The 22,103-nt window shown below is 43.2% G+C and overlaps 1 protein-coding gene across 1 annotated transcript; it reads right to left on the reverse strand.

Annotated features, from left to right (window-relative positions):
- Window positions 1-1,708: 1,708 nt before the first annotated feature.
- Window positions 1,709-22,053, reverse strand: CFAP57 (cilia and flagella associated protein 57). Its single transcript, XM_082228955.1, has 22 exons — window positions 21,673-22,053; window positions 19,368-19,684; window positions 17,595-17,881; window positions 16,365-16,572; window positions 14,646-14,798; window positions 13,725-13,864; window positions 12,892-13,057; window positions 11,799-11,912; window positions 10,041-10,253; window positions 9,334-9,507; window positions 8,320-8,481; window positions 7,478-7,633; window positions 7,254-7,347; window positions 6,256-6,446; window positions 5,870-6,043; window positions 4,969-5,127; window positions 4,567-4,710; window positions 4,337-4,453; window positions 3,625-3,759; window positions 3,405-3,548; window positions 2,792-2,924; window positions 1,709-2,066 (listed from the first exon to the last, which is right to left on the reverse strand). The coding sequence occupies exons 1-22, from the start codon at window positions 21,827-21,829 to the stop codon at window positions 1,858-1,860; spliced, it is 3,747 nt and encodes a 1,248-aa protein (XP_082085081.1). The 5' UTR covers window positions 21,830-22,053; the 3' UTR covers window positions 1,709-1,857.
- Between the last annotated feature and the right edge of the window lie 50 nt (window positions 22,054-22,103).

Raw genomic sequence — 22,103 nt, forward strand, 5'->3', positions numbered from 1 at the left:
GCAGTGGGTTGTTCAGCAATCTTCTCTGATCAGGACAACATCCTTATGGCATGTTCTCTAATTACATCTTCTGAAGTGCCTGTGTGTGCGTGCACCATGGGAAAAACTTCTCACCTGAGGGCAGCATTGCACCATTGTGGAGCAAAGACTTAACTATTAAGGAGTGTTTTAAGCACCTGTCAGAGGAAGATCACTCCTAGCTACCTAATAATTATCAAGAAAAAGATTGATTCACATCCGCTGCCATTGCCGGAAGAATTAGTGATGGACATATGGAAGAACATGGGATATGAATGATTTAGGTATTGTAGGCATGCATATTATTAATTAGTTCATAGAAAGCATTACATGTAGCTTACTCTGAAGAGTATCTGCCTTGTTAAGGCCTCCCCTCTGCTGATCTTCTAAAAAAGTTTCTAAAGCAGTTATAGCAACTACCCATAACATAGGTTTGGTGAATTTCAGAAGGCTTTTGATTTGTAAATGCAAATAATTAAGAGAATAGTGAAACTACTTGACCCAGGGTGCTGCAGAGTCTTGTTCTGATAAGTCAGGGAGGAATAACTTGAAGGGTATAGCTTATCACCTGCGAACCATAAATTGCTGAAGTGCTTTTGCTTTGTTGCCTCATAGAGGACAGAAAACAAATGGTTGTGTTGTGAAAAGTATACGTTACTAAGGAGATTAGATTACAGAACAGTCAGTGTTGGTATCCGAAAAGCAGAAGGCATATTATTATTGCAAACACAGTCAGCCAGTTTTATTGCTTTTTCATTGGCTGTCAGTATGCTTCCAACTTCCATTCAAGGCCCTGATGCTTACCTATCAAGTCACCTTACCTACCAACTCAAGCATATCATGACAAGCATCAGTTGCCCCAAGGTGGAATTCCCCAAGGTCCATTATTCTCCCTCTCTATTGGCATTTGGTGTGCTCATGCACATGTGCCTACATATGCAAATATATTTCTGTTTAGCTCTCAGTTCAGCTGACAGGTTTGTTGGTTTGTTTAATTAGATATGTTTATTTTGTGCTTTGCAGATTTTGTGTAACTGGTGTATCTATTTTTTTTAACACACACCGCTCTTTGTACAAATGATTTAAATAAATATATTTATCATTACTATCTAACACTCATGGGGATAGTGGGTCCTTCTTTCCCTTAGTATCTCCCATTTAGGATTATTCACACACTGTCAAAAGGTTTGTCACATTCGTGTTAATAGTTAGCAAGATATATTTGAGAAGAGAGATATAGGGGTGAGGGGGAAGGATTGAGGACTCCTAGGTTGGGTGTGTAAGTAGGTTCACACCTGCAGTCAGCCATGCACAGACTTACTGTTCTGCAAATAGCTGGAAAAGCAACTCAGAACAGAGCGATGGATCTGCCACAGAGTGTACCAACAGGGTCTCAGGTTCATCAATCAAAGTTTTGCTGCCAATGGGAAAAGATGCAGGCAATCCTTTATTTCCCAGACTAGCTCAGGGGACAGAGAATGTGTAGAGTTGAGACTTTCTTGCATCAGTGCTAGCCACAAGGGTCCTGTCTCCACCAGGATTTTTGCTTTGAGTTGAAACAGAGCTATGCTGTGCGGTAGAGATATGGCCTCACCTATGAGCAGCCAGCTTTTTCCCTGGTGCTCTGCAGGTGTTTTCACTTGTTTCTCCTGTTTGGAGACTTGCAATGTATTAGCAAGAGGCAGACAAATCTGGTCTGACTTGTTTATTGTTTCCTTTCCCTATCCAGAATCAGAGGTGCTAAAACAAAAACAAAGAACCCAAAGGGTCAGGGTAGGAGTGGGTCCTTCTCTAGAGATGCAGAGAAGATTAGCTAAGTTTGGGTGTCTTCTGCACATGTCACTGTGATTGTCCACCGCTGCTTCTGTCCAGTTCTAGCAAGGGAAGTTTCGAACCTGATGTAGGCCGAACCGCAAGAGCTTTTTCCTGCCCTTGCATTTGGTCTTGGAGGTACTTGATTTCCAACCGCTGCATTTCAATGATCCTCTCCGTTTCCTCCTCTGGATTCAACCGTAGGATGGTTGGAGTGTGCCGTTCAGGGGAGGGAGCTGGAGGAAATGGAAAAATCACATTGCTTGGTTGTAACTGTAGAAAATACCCCAAAGAGATGAGCCAGGATGAGGGATAGCCATGAACACAACAGAAAGGATAAAAGGAAAACAGGGGTTGGAATTATTGGGCAATTTCCAAGGTCTACACCAAAGAACAAGGCCCACTGACAGTTCCTGGACACTTCACGACACTCCTGGACACTGCCTCTCTAAGCAGTAAGGAAGCAGTGAGAGGAGCTAAAGAACCTCTGCATGTTTTCATCCTCTCTACCTCTCTCTAGGATGTGGTTGGCTAACTTAGGGAGTGGGGGCTCACTAACAGCATCTTGTTCAATCCTCCTTGCAGAAAAGTAGAACTGAAACTTAGGCTTTTGCTTTGCCCACAACCAGTTGTTTTGCAAAGACAACTGTTACTGTGTTAATCCCAGAGCAATATGACTATAAAGTACGTAAGGTGCCTTTTTTAATTGGATCAGCATCTACAATAGTAGCGGAACATAATCTTTTATATAATACAAAATACCAAAGTGAGTCTAGAACATGAGGGACTTACACATGCCAGCCCACTGGCAATACAGCACCCCCAACAGCTGCATGTCGCCCTTGGGAACAAAACGGTTGCCCACCCCTGTTCTAGGGAAAAGGGGCCAAAAGGAAAGAAATGGAAACATACTCTGGGAAAGAGCAGAAGGGGAAAGTGAGCTGAATAACAACTTGGTTACCTAGGGATTGTGCTGGTTGCTTCTTGCGTTTCATAAGGAGCCCCATGGTTGACTGGAGGTCAAGAACTTGAGTACGGGTGACCTTCAGTTCTCTCCGCAGCTCATTTATTTCCTTGATGAGGCTCACATTTTCCTACAGAAACAAGATGTAGCATAGCTAAGGTGATAGGAAATTTACTGTCTATACACCAAAAAGAGATTGCTGACATTGTGGAAAAGCATACTGATATGCAGAACAAGACCAAGAGCTAAACAAAGCAGATGCTTTGAATATAAAGGTATGGAGGATGCCTCTTGTGTTCTCCATATTTGCCAGGTATGCATTGCCTATCTATTAAAACAAAACAGGGGTTCTCCTGAGTTCTGCAGAGCCAATTTAGGGGGGCACATGGGAAAGCCCAGTTGTGCCAGTAGAAGTTCTTGTGTAGGGCTTCTGCTGATGGGACTCGTTAGGTGAATCCCACCCACAGTACTTTTCAAATCCACATTTGAAATTCATTATTTAAACTGAAATTTCTGGACCTTCTGGACCAGGGAATGGAGCAAATAGAACTTTCTTCTTATAGTGGTTTAGAAGAGTGGACCTGCCCAGTTCCCCTCACAGTGCTAGTACCTGCATGATGCGCACATAGTCTGCACGATGTACCTCGCCTTCTTTTATCACCTTCTTTTTCAGTGTTGCCAGGTTGCGCTCAAGATGCTCTCGCTGCCGTGTGTACTCTTGATGCAAGTCTGTGTCAACGCCAACAATTTCCACCTGATGAAGCAAATTAAGTGAGCTCAAAGGAAGTATGGTGGGTATCTGCTGCTGAGAGAGAAGAACTTTCACTTACCATATCTGCCTTCTGCACATACTTTTCATAGATATCCCGGATGCTCTCCTTCAGTTTCTTGGGTTCCTGGATGAGGCCTACACAGTTGTGAAGATCTGTTTTAAATCGCTTGACAAGTGCTTCCATGTCTCGTTCCTGCAGTCAGAGGAACACCAAAGCTTGATGCAGCAGAATACATTGCCTGTTAGTGAGGCTTCCTTGCTCTGGCTCAAATTACATCTCACAAATTGTCTGTGGGACAAATACTGGCCAGAGGGTACCCAACCTATCGGGACCCCGTTAAACATTTCAAATCCCACAGTACTTCTTCTTCACTTGAATTTCCAGCTCTACATAGCTTGCTAACCGACAGCTGAATGTATAAGTTGTCTTCAGGAAAAAGCAGAGCATTCGGTTTTAGGAGATACAAAATAATGTGAAAGCCTGAAATGAAATTGTTGTTTTGCATATGCAAGTCATCAAGTCATGGACAGGCATGTGTGGAGTCCCCTATTAAATTATTATATTAGAGCAGCCCCAACACATTTGTCATTACCTTTGCTTTGATGTGAAATTTAAACACTAGATTCAGTGGAAGAAAATTTCAATTACCATTACAGAATCATAAAGATGGAAGGAAACTTTAGAGCTCATCTTAGTCTGTATATGACACCCTAAAGAAGGACCAGTTATAATTTGGTGTACCACTTTTTTCAGCTGCCATTTGACGCACCTTTTGCATCTCTTTGTGCATCTCCCGGTCTGTGGCTTTCAGTTTTAGCCTTAGCTCTGATATGTTCAGTTCCAGTTGTGTGTTCTGCTTGTGGAAACGTTCCAGCTCTCCTTCCATCTGCACAGATGCATGAGAAGAGGAGAGGTTTTAAAGGAGGCCTGTGGCCTGCTATGGTCTTCAAGCTGGCCCAGCTTCAGGGCTGGGAATGGGCTGCCTAAACTGCTTCTCACCTCCTGGATCTGCTCCTTCATAGCTTTGATATCATTCTCACGCGGCTCTATTTGCTTCTTCAACTCCTTTATTTTATAATCTAGTACAAATTTGAACTTCTCCAGTTCCTGGTTTTTTTTCTTTAGATCGTAAATTCGCTTCTCCTGGGACAAATAAAATAGAGACATGAGGTGAGCAGTGTCTAAAGAGACAGAGGGATCTCTTACAACTTCAGCCCTACATCAGTGGAGTCAAGAGGCAATGTGTGGGAAGGTGGCATATGAGGAGGAAAAAGGAAAAGTGCCAGAAATATCAGAGAAGGGATAATGAATTTTAAGAATTCAGAGCCTTTGTAGATTTGGACAGCAAAATCCAGCTGGGGGTAGAGGGGTGGGAAAGGAGCATAGATCCAAGCACCTCACCTTGTCTTGAATGGTCTCATCTCTTTCTTGAATCTCTCTCTTCAGCCCCTGGATGTCCTTCTCTAAGGCTTTAATGATTCCTTGCAACTTTTGCTGCTCCACCTTCATTGCCTCAATGTCACTGCAGCGCTCTTCAATCTCTTTCTGCAGACTGTTGAACTAGAGAAAAAAGCATAAGGTATCTTTCAGTCTGAAGCCAGTGTCTCACCCAGCAACAGCTCCATGAGAACTGCTGACAAGAATCAGTGAAAGCTACATGGTGAGCATCTCCATATCCCTGCACAGCTGATGCCTTCAGGAAGCAGAGTTGATCATGGCCCACCAACTGATGGACAGTGAGTTCAAACCTGCAGGATTGGCTGTGCAACCAAATCTCTAATGGGAAACTCGGTCAAACAGCTGATCCTTGCAGAAAGGAGCTTTGCCAACCCTATACTGGGTGCTTGGAAAATGCTGAGCATGCCAAGCACTTTACACAGAACTTCCCAAACACCTAATAGGCAGCTGGATATTGGGAAGCACTGCATAAGGGAGTTGGACAGGTGGGTGGGATGACCCACCTGTCAATCATCTGACAATTAAAGAAAACAAGCATGCAAGGGCCATTTGTACAATTAACATAACATTTAATTTGGCCCTTTGCTAGCATTCCAGCCTTTAGATAAAACCTTGCATTTTAGGAAATAATTTTACATTAGATGTAAAACAGATTTTTGTTGACATTTCTGTGACACTGGTTCAATAGACAGTTGGGTATTAAAATTTGTATTGCTTTTTATAATTTTAATCTACTCTTATTATCTATTTTATTGACATTTTGTTGGCAGAGAAAGTGGTATATACATCTTGAAATAAATGATCACAAACTAGAAGTCTGATAGCCTGAAACAGGCGAGCATACCTTCTTCCTCATGATTCCTGTCTCCCCTTTTAGCCGCAAATTTGATTCTCTTTCCTCACGAAGTCGCCTCTCATACTTAATTTTTATGTCCTGGATTTCTCGATCCTCATCTTCTTCAATTTGTTTCTTAGTTTCCTCAAATTCTCGGAGCTGAGTTCTTGATTCATCTTGAGCCTGAAAGTTAGGAAGGAGAAAAGTAAAAAGGAGGAGTTAAAGGAGCCAGACTATTAAGGGATCAGAGTGTACACAGATCAGAGCTCAACTTCAGAGCACAGCTAGTGAAAGTCAGAAGAGCGATGAAGGGCTGAATCGGTAGTAACTTCAAGCATGGTAGAACTGTGCCCATCCTTAAAAAGAAATAAAAATGAAACCATCACAGCTCATACCTCTTCCAGCTGAGTGGTTTTCTCAAGCAGCTTTGCCTCATAATATTCTGTCAGCTCCTCCAGCGCCTGGTTTTTGTGCTCTTCCATTTCATGTAGCTGCTTCTCATAGTCCTCCTGCATGCGTTGGGATTTCATCTGAAGCTCCTGGTACTTCTCAAACTCCAGCAGAAGCTTCTGGTTATTGCCAGATTCTGACCCAAAGAGAGAGTTAAAAAACAAATTAATGTGGGTGGGGTGGGGGGTAGGGAGATGTATTAAAAAGTAAGGTATGTCTTGTCCTCTCCCAGATATCCTTAGTCTTAGGGAGCCGTTTTAGACCCCACATCTTGGTGCCTGCTCACATCTCTCTCCTCTAGCTCATACTATTCCTCGATCACTAGCTTTGAAGCCCCATTTGCACACTCTTTACAGGTGCGTCTACATCAGAACTCCATACTCAGTAGTTCTGGCTTTTTAGGCACAAAAGAAAATACTGGGGGATTAACTTCTGTATGCCATCCCCCCAAAAGTGGGAATGATGTGACGTGCATAATGCTGTGCAGATGCTAAGATGATACAGACTACTCCACTTGTGGTGGCTTTGCAATGACAGTAATATACTGATGGCCATGGAAGAAGTGTGCAGTAAAACCTTGTTTCTTGGTGGCTTACAGAGATAAGACGCTTTAAAAAGGTATCTCCAGTTTTCAGAAAGTTACCTACCTTACTATGCCCTGCTTATCTATTGCCCCTTTATGTTATTCTTTATTAGGTTTGCTCATTTCTTCCTGCCTTTATTGGCAGGGAGATATAATTATAATTAAAAAGATGAGTTAATTCCAGTTACATTCAAGCAAATTATTGTCAATATGCCTATGTACTCAGTCCTCTAAGTTGCCCCTTTGCCATGACCGACAAACACTCAGCACGGGAAAGGTTTTCTTTCTTCATCTTTCACCATAGGGACTGAAGCCCTTTCTCACAGTCTGCAGGAAAGTGTGACTTAAAGTCCTCCTAACCTAGGTCTTGCACCTCTCTTGCCTGCTTCTCTGTTAGTTCTGCAACTTGTTCCTGGTGCTGTGCTTCCTGCTTTTCTTTATCTGCTTTCAAAACCTGAAATACACAGAGATGAGAATTACACCTGAAACTAGGCATACCAACCTTCAAATCCCTCAGGTGACTGCATGATGGGAAAAAGAAGACACAATAATGCTGAGAGTTGTAGTTATTGCTTGACCCTCACCTGGTTTTTGGTTTTCAGTGATTCCATTTCCTGGATGAATTTCTCAGTTAGTTCTTTAATTTTTTCATTATAATTCATGTCCTTGAGGCGCAGCTGGTACTCATTTTCCATCTTCAGTTCCTCTACACGTGTTTTTAGTTCTAACATTATCTGAGTCTGCAGGGTAAGGAATCATAAGAAAAGAAATTGGTGGCAAAACATTCAGATATGCAAATTAAATAAAAATCTACCGTACACAGTATCTTGCCAGATCTATATTTTAGGGCTGTTTCATAGGTTAAATTTGTCATGGATACACACAAGGCATTTCAGGTGGAATTCAAAATGGTGGCCTTCAAATTGTGCCATTAGTGCAAGCATTCTAGCACGCCATACAGAACAATGCCCCCTCTCTTCCCCCTGAATGCTATTCTGGGGGTTCTCCCAACCCCCACCGAGCCCATTTCAAGCAGGTGGGGGAAGAAGCCCTACTGCGCAAGCAAAAGTCCTTGCACAGGACTTCCACTGATGGGTGCCAGGTGAATCCTGCCCTTCACGTTTATCTGAAAAACTATCATATATAAAGACAGCATATATTGTATCTGGGCACATATATGCATTTCCTATAACATGTGAAGTAGGTTTCAGGACAGGGAGCAGTGTAGCTCATGAGCTCTATTTTAAGTGTACCGTGTTTGATTCTTGTATTATAAGGCTAATTCAAACCTGCTGTCTCCTCTCTACTAGGGCCATGATATGTACTGGGTAAGTGCTGCCCCCATGGAGATAAAGCACATTTGGGTTGGTTGACACAAAGTCTTCTGATGTGTTCTCTTCCCATTTCAAAACTCATCCGTACTGACCTTCTCTTCCATGTCTGTTCTAGTGATCAATACTTCATCAGAGTATGGCACATCTCTCTCCCTTTTCAACCCCCGCCCTTCTTTGTCATAAACTTTCCAGATAAATATACAGCCATCCTCTGCAGATGTTAGTAGGAACTGATCATCAGCTGTTATGGACATCTGTGGAGAAAAAAAGGCATACGGAACTCCAATAAAACACAGTTGGAAAGTCAGAGAAAAGAAAGGGCAGTTGACAGAATCAGAATCAGATGCTCCGGTTGGATTAATAAGGATCAATTAGCCATTATTTTTAAAATATATCCATCTCTTTGCCTTTAGTGATATCTCTTCTTCTCCACTTTCCCCATTTTGCTCCAAGCATTCCCCTTGCCATTTGTCAGGCTACTGTCCATTCCTCAGAATCCATTTAATTAACAACTTGTCCTTGTTTTCAGTGGCTTTTCCATTCGCTCTCATTATCAATCTCAGTCTTATCTTTTTAATGAGGCACAGTAGCAGACTGATTTTAAACATGACACCAAGAAGCACAGTCATCCTCACGCCCTTGCTCTCAACATTACGGGAACCTATGGTGAAAGTATAAGTGATAAACAAGCCTTCTGGATGAAATAACATTTTAAAAATAGTACTGTACAGCAACAATGCTGTAAATGTTGCACTCCAGCGTCTGAGAAGCTAGCAACCCCGAGAGATTTTCCCTACACTCTCCCAGCTACATACACTCAGCTTGGAAGACTCCGAGAATGAGGCTGATGGGTGTACTGTTTAGGTAGAACTCATTCTCATTACTTTCCTCATTACTGTGATTAGAGACTCTGTTGTCTATTGTCATTCTTATTAAGCTACTTTGATACACAATAAATACATCATATTTAGATATGCCCATTTGTGGCTCATTGCGTGATATAAGGTGTGCCTCCTTTCATTATTTGTTGCTGCAGACTCAGAAAAAGAAGGGATAAATAAAGGCTATGGCAATTAAGTTGACCTGGAGACTGACTTGGCCTTTACCTTGGTGACTGGACCAGCATGGGCTTGGTATTCATTGTATTCCTTGTGCACAGGTAGTGGGTATTTCATGGACCGAATGGTACCTGCAGAGGTTCCGGCGAACACCATGCGTCCAGAATGAGATACCACTATGAAAGTGTAGACAACTTCAAAAGTGGGCACTTCTCGCAGTATCTGAAAGAAAGGACACCCACCATGCTTTTAGCAAGTCACTCAGCAAGGATTAAATTTGCACTGGAAAGTGGCAGAGGGTACACAAATCCATCATTCATTCTCTCCACTGTGAATGTCCTGTTATCCTCATGAATTTCCCTCTCAACTTCATAACTGGGAAGAAACCCACAATTTTTGGCAACCAAGGCAAGGTATAGATTCCATAGATGGCTATACTCTTATAGAGAAGAAGAAGGAAACTATGAACACAACTGTCACTACATGGCATAGGCAACCACTGGTATTAAAAGCTGGAGGCAAGCCACAGCCACTGGCGGAGGAAGAGGAGTGCGGGGGGAGTGCACCACCCCTGGCAGCGCAATCCCAGTAGGGTGCCATTTTGGCTGCCCCCCGCCCCCGCTGGGGCCCCCTCCCCCTTGCTGGAGTACGAAGCTCTGCCACTGGCTACAGCACTGGGTTCATTTAGCTTCACTTTCTTCTGCATTGTTTGCTGCACTTTGATCAGCTCCATAAGTGTCTGTACATGAGCTCACCGCAGAATCACAGATCTCCTTGATGCTATGATCAGATCCGACAGCAAATATGACTTTTGCATCGGGTGATATTGCCACTCCATTGTAGCTGCAGGACTTGAGCACACACTCGGATTCTCTCTTGCCATTCTGGAGGTTCCATTCATATACTGCCCCATCTGTGCCACAGGAGACCAGTTTATAGTCATCCATGCTCCACGCCACTGCGCGTACCTGGAGGGGTGAGTGAGAATATATATAGAATGCTCAGGCAATCCTTACTTAGGCACAAGAGACAGGTTGCTGCTTGGTACTCTGCCTGTTTACCTGGTGTCATTGCATCAAAGCTTTTACATAAGAAACTCACAGAACACAGCCCCTTTTCACCCTGTGTCCTTTGTGCTCACAGTTTACCTGTAAGCAGTTAAGATAAAGATTCCCATTATAATCCAGCAGGTCAGGCTAAGAGGGTCAGGAATTATGTTCATGAACTGAATTCAGAGTTATGACAGCTCACGCATTTGGTCTCCAAACACATCATAGCTAATAGCCAGTGACAAGGAAAGGCCTGCAGATTACCATCTGTCCTTGTTGCTCCTCAGATTTTGTCCTCTCCTGCTCAAAGTTCTATGCCTTTTGTGACAAATCAATAAAAAGTGAATAATAAAAAACATGCTCTGTAGTTTTTGAACTCATACATATTTCTAATAACTCAGTTAAAAAGGTACTTGCTTCATTTTCACATTCACCTTGCTCTTGTGTATATTGTAGTAACTTAAAATTGTTTATAAATACTGGAGTCAATTATAAAATTATTTATTAAACTCTCCCAAATTATAATAAATTATCTGCCTAGTTGCCTGGAGGCAATTCTCATCACATAAAAGTGGCTGTTTACAAACTTGCTTTATTCTGTTTAACCTTTTCCCTTATCTCTAATAAGTCTTATCTCATTCCATCCCAGATAGTCCCCTTGCTTTCCTTAGCAAAGCTTCAGCTTCTTTCACTATAAATTGGACTCACAAGCACAAAATGGTGAGATAAGAGGGCACTGAACTGCTGTAGGTAATCATGGGTGGAACTTATGGAGCTATCTCAAAACATTTCATAAGCTTGGAATTTACCTATTTGTGATCACTAGGGCATCAAAGCAGGGCTGATGACAGTTCAAGAGGAATCCACTTGCTCCTTAAAATTCATTGGGTCAAAGTTCTTAAATTCAAGTCTTTTTTGCACAGATATTTGGGAGGCCAATTACGGCAAGGGATGTTGGAGGGAATGTCGTCTCCACAGTCATCTAACAGGTTGTTGGCAATTCAGTAAACAAACATAAAATAATATATCTGTTTTCTTGATAAACCGAGCCCAGACAAACAAAAAGCACTTTTAAGCCCTACTATTTTAGCAAGAGAAATTTAAGCACATTCCTATTAAAATCAGTAATAAGTCCTACTGAGTTCAATTGGACTTACTCTACATGTGTATAGGATTACAAAGTACTGTAAAAATGCTGGCTTTCTTTTAACCTAAGCTATTGCCCGTAACAGAGGAGAAAGCTGATTCCATTATATCTGCACTGCCAGAGAACTATACTCAGGAGCACCTTGGAGTATTTTTAATCCTTCACTCCTATTCTTTAGTTTCTAGTGCCTTTGTAATAAAAAAAGGAATTCAATCATAGGCAGAGCCTCAAAACCAGCTTCTTGAGAAATCCTGTTCTTTTGGCATTTCAAATGTATTCAGTTTAATCTACCTGCATTGTAGGCATCATTTACTGACCTTCCCATTGTGTCCTTTCAAGTTAATGATGTTTTCAAAACTTGTGGCAGAATAAATGTGAATCACATTTCCATTTACTGCTGCAAACAGATGACCTCCTGTACTGAAGGCACACTGTAGAGAGAAGCAGGAGACAGCATGAAGCAATGAGACTTCACATAGGTAACCTCTTTGTGAAGGTACCAGATATCCATAATTTGGAGGCCATGCAGAAAACAGCCTCTAATCATCCTTCATCACAACCAGATGCATCTGTTGTCAGAGAGTGGTATTCTGCTATTTTGTGCCCCTCCTTTGGCTCCAAATTTTGTCTGGGAAAGTGAGCTATTAAGGACCTACCAAACTAGGACAAAGTTACTTGAGGGTCCCACTGAACTCTATTGAAATGGAAAAGGAAGTGTCCGCACACTATACAGTGGACGTATACCTTCGGGTAACGTAACTTTCGGGTTGCAAACCTGGACGTGTATACTTCCACGTTTCACCACGTGCGCATGCACAGAAGTGCTCTGCACACCGTGCATGTGCAGAAGCGCTTAATCGCGCCGCGCGTGCAGAAGGGCACCTCTGGTTACAAAGATTTCAGGATACGGCCGGGTCTCCAGAACGGATCCCATTCGTAACCGGAGGTACCACTGTATACTGGCATGAGACCTTCTGAAATGCTTAAATGTTGAATCTTCCTTCAAATCCTAGCCTAATTGATTAGCAACAGGGAACCCTGAGACGTCAGGTACAAGAAGAATCCTAAACTCTACCTAACTCGAAGACTCTACTTATTCCATAGGAAGAAGGCAATAGTCTTTTTGTATGTACCTGGAAATCACCCTTCTGGGATCACACCCTACTCTGTATTCCAGCAGAATGTGGGGAAATTTCTCTAGCATATTTGAGCAAAATCTCCCCCAGAAATTGTGTTCTGGTATGGGTTATTTCCTGAACACAGAAAAATAGTCTGTAGGTGTGCAGGGAGAGACCTGTTCCAAGCAAAAGTGGTAACACAACTTACTAGTCATAAAGTGCCTGTGCCACCTCCCAATCTGGTGTTCCCCATTCAAGCTCCTCCACCAGTTCCTTCCCCTGCACTGCTCACCTCTCTGCACCCTCGTACAGTGAAGTCCTTGAAAGTTCGGATGTCGTCAATAAGCAGATTCATAAGTCGGAGTTTGTCAGCAAAACCAACCAACACATACAGTCCACTAGGGTGAAGGGAAAGTGCATATGCCTCTTCTTGGTATTCCTTGTACAGGTCCAGTGTGCTGCAGCAAGAGCAACCATGGCAATCAAAGCACAGACCACGCTTCTGTGCAGCTAAGCTGTACCTAGTGCTATTTTTGGTCACAGTTCCCCCAAGAAGGTCAAATGCTGGGGAACAGTGAACAAAGGGGAACAAAGACAACTTGACAGCGTCATAGATATACCAGTCCCTTTCAATGCATACATCAGGGCAGCAAAAATAATTTTTCACATGACAGGCAGTTCATACTGTCAGGCAACCAAATTAATTCAGCATCTCATGAGAATCAATTTGTATAACCAGAACTAACAATAAAATTGTCATTTTTAAAACCTAAAGTTGATAAAAGAAATAGGCTTTCTAATTTTGATTGCTCCAGATTTTTAATGGATTTTTCTGGATTTAGAACTAGGGTTATATTTCTGTTACATACACAGGAGTCCCATGAAGAAGTACAATTATGTATCTGAACCTTGCCTATCAACTGATTTCTAGAGCAAGCACCATCTCTTAATATTATTTTGTTCTCTGAGTAAATATAAGCAGGTTCTATTTATCAGAATAGGACTGACACTTGTCCTGATGATTGCCTGGGGCTCTGTAGTGAATTGCTACTCACTCATGGTCTGAGTACAATTCATAGTCCGAGTACAAATCAAAAGGCTGTGCAACAGATCATGTCCCCTTACTTGTTTTCATAATTCCAGATGCGAACAGATTTGTCCAGTGAACAGGTAGCAACAAGGGGCTTGCGAATGCAGGTATCCAAGCCAGTAATGGAAGCAGAATGTATTGGGTGGTTCAGGTATTCAAAGTGAGCTGTCTCCCCCTAGTGAAATATCACAAACATGTTAGCTAGAGCTGCTCATGTGATGGTGTAACACCAGGCAACACCGAACTTCTCTCCATAGCAAAAAGGAGGCATTTGATATGTACTAAATTTATCAAAGCACTGAAAAGTCTAGTGACAAATAGAGTATTTGTAGAGAAGTACACCAGTGACTATAGAAAAGTACTCTGAAGAGGTCCAAACAGAAACAGCCACTACTGGAAATTTGACTGGAGAACAGACCTTACAAATCTTGGGGAGATTTTCTGCAAGAGGTATTTAAGATAGCTGAAATGTGTCCTTGCTGTCTCACAGGAGAACATGACATTTTGAATTGTTTTGATGACGATTACACCAACATGTCTATGCACCAGGGCAAAGGAGGTTGCAACAGGAAAGGCTGCCACTCTCTATATCCATAAATTGATACTGGCTATGGTCCGGATGGAAATACCAATGAAAGGCCTAAGTGCCGTGAGTTGTGTGGTCATGATATTGCTGCATGGTTATTGGTGCTTTCAATGTTAAGTTGCTATAGGAGTTATTCAGTGGTGATATCATGACTGGTGAAGAACTGTGCAATTGAGAGTATTCTTTATGTTGCTGGTTCTCCTTTCAACACTTTTAGGGTTGCTGAGTAATTGTTTTGATGCAATCATATTACCAGACTGTCTTGGTTTCTTGTTTTCGTTCTGTTCTTTGCAGCACAAGAATATAAAATTACTTTGAACACCACATTTGCAAGTCGTTGCTCAGAACACAGTGCTCTTAATGAACTCACCTTGCTAATCTCAGCTGCTGATATGGAGAGGAGATAGAGCTGATTCTTAGTTGTGCTGATCAGAAGTGTTTCCTCTGCAGGACTGAAGGCAATACAAACAACATCCTGTTTGTCCGACTGGTTTGGATCATTGCTGCACTGGTCTTGTGGAATCTATGAAATAAAGCATCTTAGTTAACTACTTTCCTAGATACATACTTTCTAGTCCAGTTTTGCAGCAGTGTAATAGATAATGTTCCATAAACAATGGCAGCAAGATGCTTTTAAAAGCACAGGCCCAAAATGGCACATGGACCAAAAATGGGCAGTTCCAGGGCAGAGAGGGCTTAGTCCATAACCTAAATTCCCTCAAACCCCAATCCTGACCCCTATGCTCACAATGTTATGCTGGTAAAATAGGGGATATAAAAGAAAATTTTGAACTGAACATAATATCCACCCCTACCTTACATTGTCAAACGTTCTTCAGCCCTTGTGTTTTGAGGGATCATAGAATCTTAGAGTTGGAGGAGACCCAAGGGTCATCTAGTCCAACCCCCTGCAATGCAAGAATCTCTGCTAAAGCATCCATGGCAGATGGCCATCCAACCTCTGCTTAAAAACGCCCAAGGATGGAGACCTCTTGTGGGGGTCTGTTCCACTGCTGAACAGCTCTCACCATCAGCCTGGGCAGTGGAGCAGAAGAAATAGAAGCATCATAGTACCACACACAAGGGAGGGATAAGTACAGTGATGGTTCATGGAGGTGGGGCAGCGATGTCCTCCCAGCAGCAGCAGGATGAAGTGGTGGTGGTGAGGTTGGGGAAGCATTGGGTTGGTGCCATTGGCCCTGCAGATAGGTGTACACCTCCAAGGGTACTTCCACCATGGAGCTCTCCCAACCTCACTGCTGCCAGCTAGCCTCATCCTGATGATCTCATCACTGCAGCTGCTGCAAGGATGTCCCCACCCCATGATTCATAAGGGCTAATGAAGATTACAGTCAGCACAACCTCTTATTCAAGGCTCTTTCTTAGCTCATCAGAACCCTCTGTAGGGTGAAGGGGGCTGGAGCTGGGGATGGAGAATGGGCTGTTTAGCTGGAACCATGTACTCCATTTTAGCTACTATGACTCAGCAACATTCTCTTCCATCTATGAGTGAAGGGTGGGGGCAGGCTCCTTGCAGCTCACAAGCTCACTACTGCTACAATGATAATTCAGACGGCATAGGGTGGGCAAATAACAAGGTCTGCTGTGGCAATAACCTGCAGGACTGGCAATCAATTAAACAAGCAGAGCAGGGAACAAGTACAGCAAGGTGGGATGACAGTGGCTGCAAGATGCAAACAGCAACCTGGGTGTGTGAGATCAGCAGACTGGAATGTGAGTGCTTCCCCTGATTGGCTTTGGCACCTGTAGGTGTGTGAGGACTTTCTCCAGCAGTCCTCACAATATCATATCCAAAGCCTGAACCTGAGACCTCCTGTATGCAAGACTTGTGATGCACCACAGGGTAGGGTTTGTCATTTAGCCACCTTGGACCTCATTGGGTCTGTTGGTTGGGGATCAGCAAATGCCTCATTATGAGTTTGTCTTCTACCTGCAGCTGGGGTTGAGTGGTGTCTGGCGCAGTGTGGGTTCTAGTTCTGCTGAATCTCCTCCTTTTGCCTCCAACATTTATATTGTTGGTGAGCTATGCGATAAATCAAGCATTCCATGTCTCAGACATCTTACCTACCCGTATCTCTCGGCTTTCTCTGTAACCTTCCTTCTCATCTGACTTTTCAAACAGTAGAACAATCCCAGGACCAGCTGAACAAGCAAATCCCTTGGAATATGCAGCAATAGCAGAGACCCGAGGTAAAAATGCTTGCTGCTGTGCTTCAGTTTCACAAACCACCTCAGTGGAAATCTCAGGGGAATTGTGAGCAGGAAACTCAATAAGGCTTTAAAAAGAAATTCATCAATCAATCAGCAGCAAACAGAGAAGTCTAACAAGTTCCAAATGTCAGTTGCATGAGGCATAAAAAAATGATTGTTGTTCATTTTAAACTTGTTTTTTTTTTCCATTTCAGAGACGCCACATAGTCCTAGTGTCAACATAGTTTCCCCTATTTGAAATTTTGTACACTTATATTAGGACATAGGTGTCATTGAACTTGGTATAACATTTCGAAGTCAACGTACTGAAGGGTTTAGGGAAGATACTAAAGCTGTGCACACACTCACATTTACTCTGCATTCAGTGCACTCTCACTACTGGTTTCTGAAGCCATGTACATGCAATGTTAGCCACAATCCACATCTGTCCTGTAGTTGTTTGTGAAATACTGTGTTTTCATGTTTCTTGCCTCAATCCAGTGTCAATCTGGATTGAATGCACCCATGAATGCACCATGCCCCCCTCTGCCCACTGATGTGGGCAGACAGCATGTGACTTGGAAACATATCCAACTGTACTGAGGTGTACAAGGGCATGCCTATGCAATTCAACATGCAGCAGAGGGGCAATGACCTTACTGCATTTTAAGCCAGTAATGTATACAAAGCCTAACACTCCAATCCTAAGCATGCTTCTTGAATTTAATTACCACTTTACACAAGCTTTTAAACGATATCTTATAAATTTCAGTTATTCATCCTCCAACAAGTGTGGCAGATCATGATTAGTCCCATTTGACAGTGAGACAAAACACTTCCCCTATGACAGTGGGACAAACGGTACAATCCTGTGCATGTCTATGCAGAAGTTAAGTCCCACTGAGTTCAATGGGACTCACATTCTGGAAAGTGTGTATAAAATGGGTGGACAACCTTTTCAAGCCTGAGGGCTGCCTCAGAGGCAATAACTTTTCTCAGAGAGGCAATACAGTCATGACCATGATACCATTTGTAGATCATAGTAAATCACATTATCTGCTGGAGCACATTGACCACTCCAGTGTCAATAGTTTGAAGGCAGTCTCACCTCTCTGATTCCTGTTGTGGTTCCTCCTTATCTACTTCAGAGACTATCTCTTTGCGCTCAATACTTGTCTCCCAGCGAAGATCACCGGAGTCAAATAGGTAGATCTTGCCTGTGTCAGTGCCCACAACCACCCTCTCTTCAGAAAGCCAGGCATGAGACAGGTAGTTTTGAGGTTCACCTCGCAAGAAGTTGGTCTGTTTTAAGGTTCCTTCTGTGTATCTAAATAGCTTAAAAATGCCATATCCTGTAACACAGACTTGGGTGTTATCCTGTGGATTGAAGCTCACCTGGAAAGGAAAACAACATAAAATAAATGATTACTTGATGAGCAACATGAACAATTGATTAAAAAAATTAAGAGCAAAGGTCACCAGAGTGTTACAATATAAAATGTGTAAAAATAAAGGAAACAAACAGGAACAAAAATCATAAATATTTAAACATAATACTTCAGAAAAAAGGCCTCCATGATAAAACAAGGAGTAGAGTAGGGAATTTGTCCTGTCCTTCTTTGTAACTGCACAGTTCATAGAATCATAGAATCATAGAATCATAGAGTTGGAAGAGACCACAAGGGCCATCGAGTCCAACCCTCTGCCAAGCAGGAAACACCATCAGAGCACTCCTGACATATGGTTGTCAAGCCTCTGCTTAAAGACCTCCAAAGTAGGAGACTCCACCACAGTCCTTGGCAGCAAAGAGTTCTGCCTAAGCAACCTAAATAAGAAACCTGACTCTAGCTAGGAGCCACGTTTAGGACACACAGTTTGTGAAATAAATAAGGATGTTACACTGCAGTACGATTCTCAACCACTTGTTGAGACAAGAGACAATGGAGTGCGCCTCCAGGGGTGAAGTCAAACTGCTGTGTTAACAGCACCAAAGTGACCTCCCCAGAGCACAAGCCTGTACAGTGTGCATGGAGGTCCTGGGCTGCCCAAACAAGATCCCCTTCTTGGTCTTACTGATGTGGTTCAAAGGAAAGCAGAGCAATACATTTGGCACCAGCCTGGCTGAAGGATTTGCCAGAATGAGAAGCACAGCCATCTTAGGGACTCCACCCTGGATTTGTGTAGGGTTTACTCCTTAGCCTTTTCTTCACCCAAAGATACCCTCCAAAAGGCAGCAGAGGTTTAAGATCTCCTAGATAGGCTACTTTCCCAGGTTGACAAACCCCATCTACCCCTCATTTCCATCTACGGCATGTGCAGAAAACACCTTCTTGACTGTAGGACCCACTATTGGTCTCATCTCCTCTAACCTGTCTTCACATACAGAGGAAGCTCCTACCTGACCAAGCTTTTGAGACCTGGTTTAGCCAGCCAGTTGAAGACATTTCCCAGGGTGTGGCTGCTATCACAGGCTGACAGCTTCTAGGAGCCAGAGGTGACAGGGTGGGGACCAAAGGTAGACAAACTACCTCAGAAGGAGCCCAATATGTTCCCCACCAGAAGTACTAGCCCTCCCCTAACACTCTATACACCCTAACCACCAGGGTCAAGAAAAAGACAAAAGTATCTAAAGTATAACTGCAGATCTGCAATGCTTGTATACCCATTCAATCATGCAAGTTCTGTGTCTCAGACGTATATGTAAATGTGTGAATGTGAACAGAAGATCTGAGATTTCACACTGAGTCTATTTCCATATGGCAACTTTTCTCACTGAGGTCTCCAATGGTGGAGGCAGAGCCTTTCTCTTTGAGGCAATGACAAGTGGTGATAATTATCTCATGTACCCAAGTACTATACTGATGCTTCTCTTCTATGTTACCTGATAAAGAGGATTGTTCTGGACATCAACCTTGATAATTGCCATTGTTCTTTGCTTTTCCCACATCCAGTAGGCAAGGTTTGATTCTGGAGGTCCTGTCTGTGCCACTAGATATTTGGAATCAGGGGAAAAAGCTACACTAATAAATTCTTGGACCGCAAAATCAAAACTGTTCAAGATCTTCCGCTTCTTGCATGGGACAGATGACAGTTCATAGATTGTGATGGTAGGTTTATCCTGCAGTATCTCTGAAATAGCCAGATAGCGTCGATTTGGACTAATTGCCAGTGCTAGCATCCCTTGGCTCTTTTCTGAGCCTATAAAGCACAAAGAAAAAGCTTATGTGAGCTTCATGTAGGAACATTACATTTTCAGGAGCCAAGTCCAATATCACGGTTGCCCATGTGGGCTTCAACTTTTTTCAAAGACTTCAGGAAATAACTACATATTACTGAGATAATTATAGAGATGATAATCCAGGAAACTGAAATCCCAATAATTTCCTTGTTGTAGAGACACTGGCTCAGTTCACACATAACATTAAGCCAAACTATGTATTAGCATAGCTGAATCTATGTATTAGCATGAATGTGTCATCATGCAGTTCTCAGAGAGGGGATTGCAGTCACTTTTCTCCTTTACTAAAACAAGCCAAGCTTTAAACATTGGTTTACAAACTTGGCTTGTTGCAATAAACAATAATTAAATGTTAGGTAACTGGTAACATAGGATGGGACACAGGTGGCGCTGTGGGTAAAAGCCTCAGCGCCTAGGGCTTGCCGATTGTAAGGTCGGCGGTTCGAATCCCCGTGGCGGGGTGCGCTCCCGCTGCTCGGTCCCAGCGCCTGCCAACCTAGCAGTTCGAAAGCACCTCCGGGTGCAAGTAGATAAATAGGTACCGCTTACCAGCGGGAAGGTAAACGGCGTTCCGTGTGCTGCGCTGGCACGCCAGATGCAGCTTTGTCACGCTGGCCACGTGACCCGGAAGTGTCTCCGGACAGCGCTGGCCCCCGGCCTATAGATGTGAGATGGGCGCACAAACCCCAGAGTCTGTCAAGACTGGCCCGTTCGGGCAGGGGTACCTTTACCTTTACCTTTTAACATAGGCTAGTGCTTCCAGTCTCCTCAACACAGCCACACTAGAGGAGAGAGAAGCATGAAAGAGCAAGGCCCATGGAATCATAGAATCATAGAGTTGTAAGGAACCTCAAGGGTCATCTAGTGTGTTTCCCAACCTTGGGCCTCCAGCTGTTTTTGGACTACAACTCCCATCATCCCTAGCTAGCAAGACCAGTGGTCAGGGATGATGGGAATTGTAGTTCAAAAACAGCTGGAGGCCCAAGGTTGGGAAACACTGAATTCTAGTCCAACCCCCTGCAATGAAGGAATCACATGACAGGTGGCCATTCAACCATTCAGCCATGAAACCTCACTCAGGTTCATTCACATGATGCTAAACCATAGTTTCCTGAACATCTGTTTATTTATCACATTTTAATACCACTTAATATAATCAATATCTAAGCAGTTTATACAAAAACATTCCAAGGATACTCAGATGAATTGTTCAGCAATGCTTGAACGAAACCATCTCTAAAATATACACCTAATGGGAAGTTGCATTTTAAAACAGCATAAGAAAGAAGTGAAAATGTTTATATTTCACCTAAAACTAGACAGAACATAACAATGGGCAGAAGCCACCTTGCAACCAAGTGTCAACGACATTGTTGTGAAAGCATATAAAAACAAATACTGTAATTATTTTTTGGAAACCATGAAGCATGATGTTTCCTACCAGCTTCAACCATGCTTTCCAACTTTAATGTGATATGTGGGTTCCGAGCATAGCTGTCAACCTTCCCTTTTTTTGCGGGAAATTCCCTTATTCCAGCGCCATTTCCCGCTGCTTCCCGCTGCTATCCCAGGTTGTTAGATATCCCGTAGACTGTCCCCGGGACAGGTGAGGCTGCTGATCCCTTATTTTTGAGGCTGCTGATCCCTTATTTTCAAATCCGAATGTTGACAGCTATGGTTCCGAGCCTGAATCTCTAACACTGCAACTATTTAAACCCAGGTGGCTACTTTATTAGTAAGAAATAGCACAAGTATCATGTCTAAAATCTGAAAGGGAAGGGTCAGCAGCTAGGAATGCAGACGAGGCCTTGCCTATTTAGAAAACCGATATTTTAGGTGGGTGGCTGCACCTTCCCACTTCCTTTCCTAAATTTCAGCCTTGGCAGTGAGGGGACATGGGAGAGCGGGGTGTGGGGTGGGAAGGAGAAAGAGGAGGAAGCTGATTTACCTGGGATGAACTTCTGCCATTTCTGCTCAATGTGATATTTCACACAGCTATTCCCCGCAGGGTACACTATGACCTGTTCATCGAAGAAGCAAATATTATTTGCCACCCGAGACTGGAAGCCAAAGATGTGGAGGGCTTGCGCCACAATCACCGACATGGCGCCTGAGATTCAGCAAACTTTGCTGGAAAAGGAGAAAGAAGCGTCAGGAAGATTTCCCAGGTGGGGTTGTCGTGCTCCTTCCCCAACAGGCGCCCAGGGATGGGGCCCCGACCCGCCAAGTCGTTTGCTTGCTCGTCCCGGGTCTTGCTCTTCCCTAACTACCCAGACCTCTCTCCCCTCTGGGGTCCTGCTCGCTCAACTGTCTCTCTGCTTCTCTCTCTCTCTCTCTGGCCTTAAGGTAAAAAGAGCAGAAGAAAAAAAGGAAGTCGAG

The sequence above is a fragment of the Podarcis vaucheri genome, assembly GCF_965113315.1.
Source record: "Podarcis vaucheri genome assembly, chromosome: 6".
In the NCBI taxonomy this organism is placed as follows: Eukaryota; Metazoa; Chordata; class Lepidosauria; order Squamata; family Lacertidae; genus Podarcis; species Podarcis vaucheri.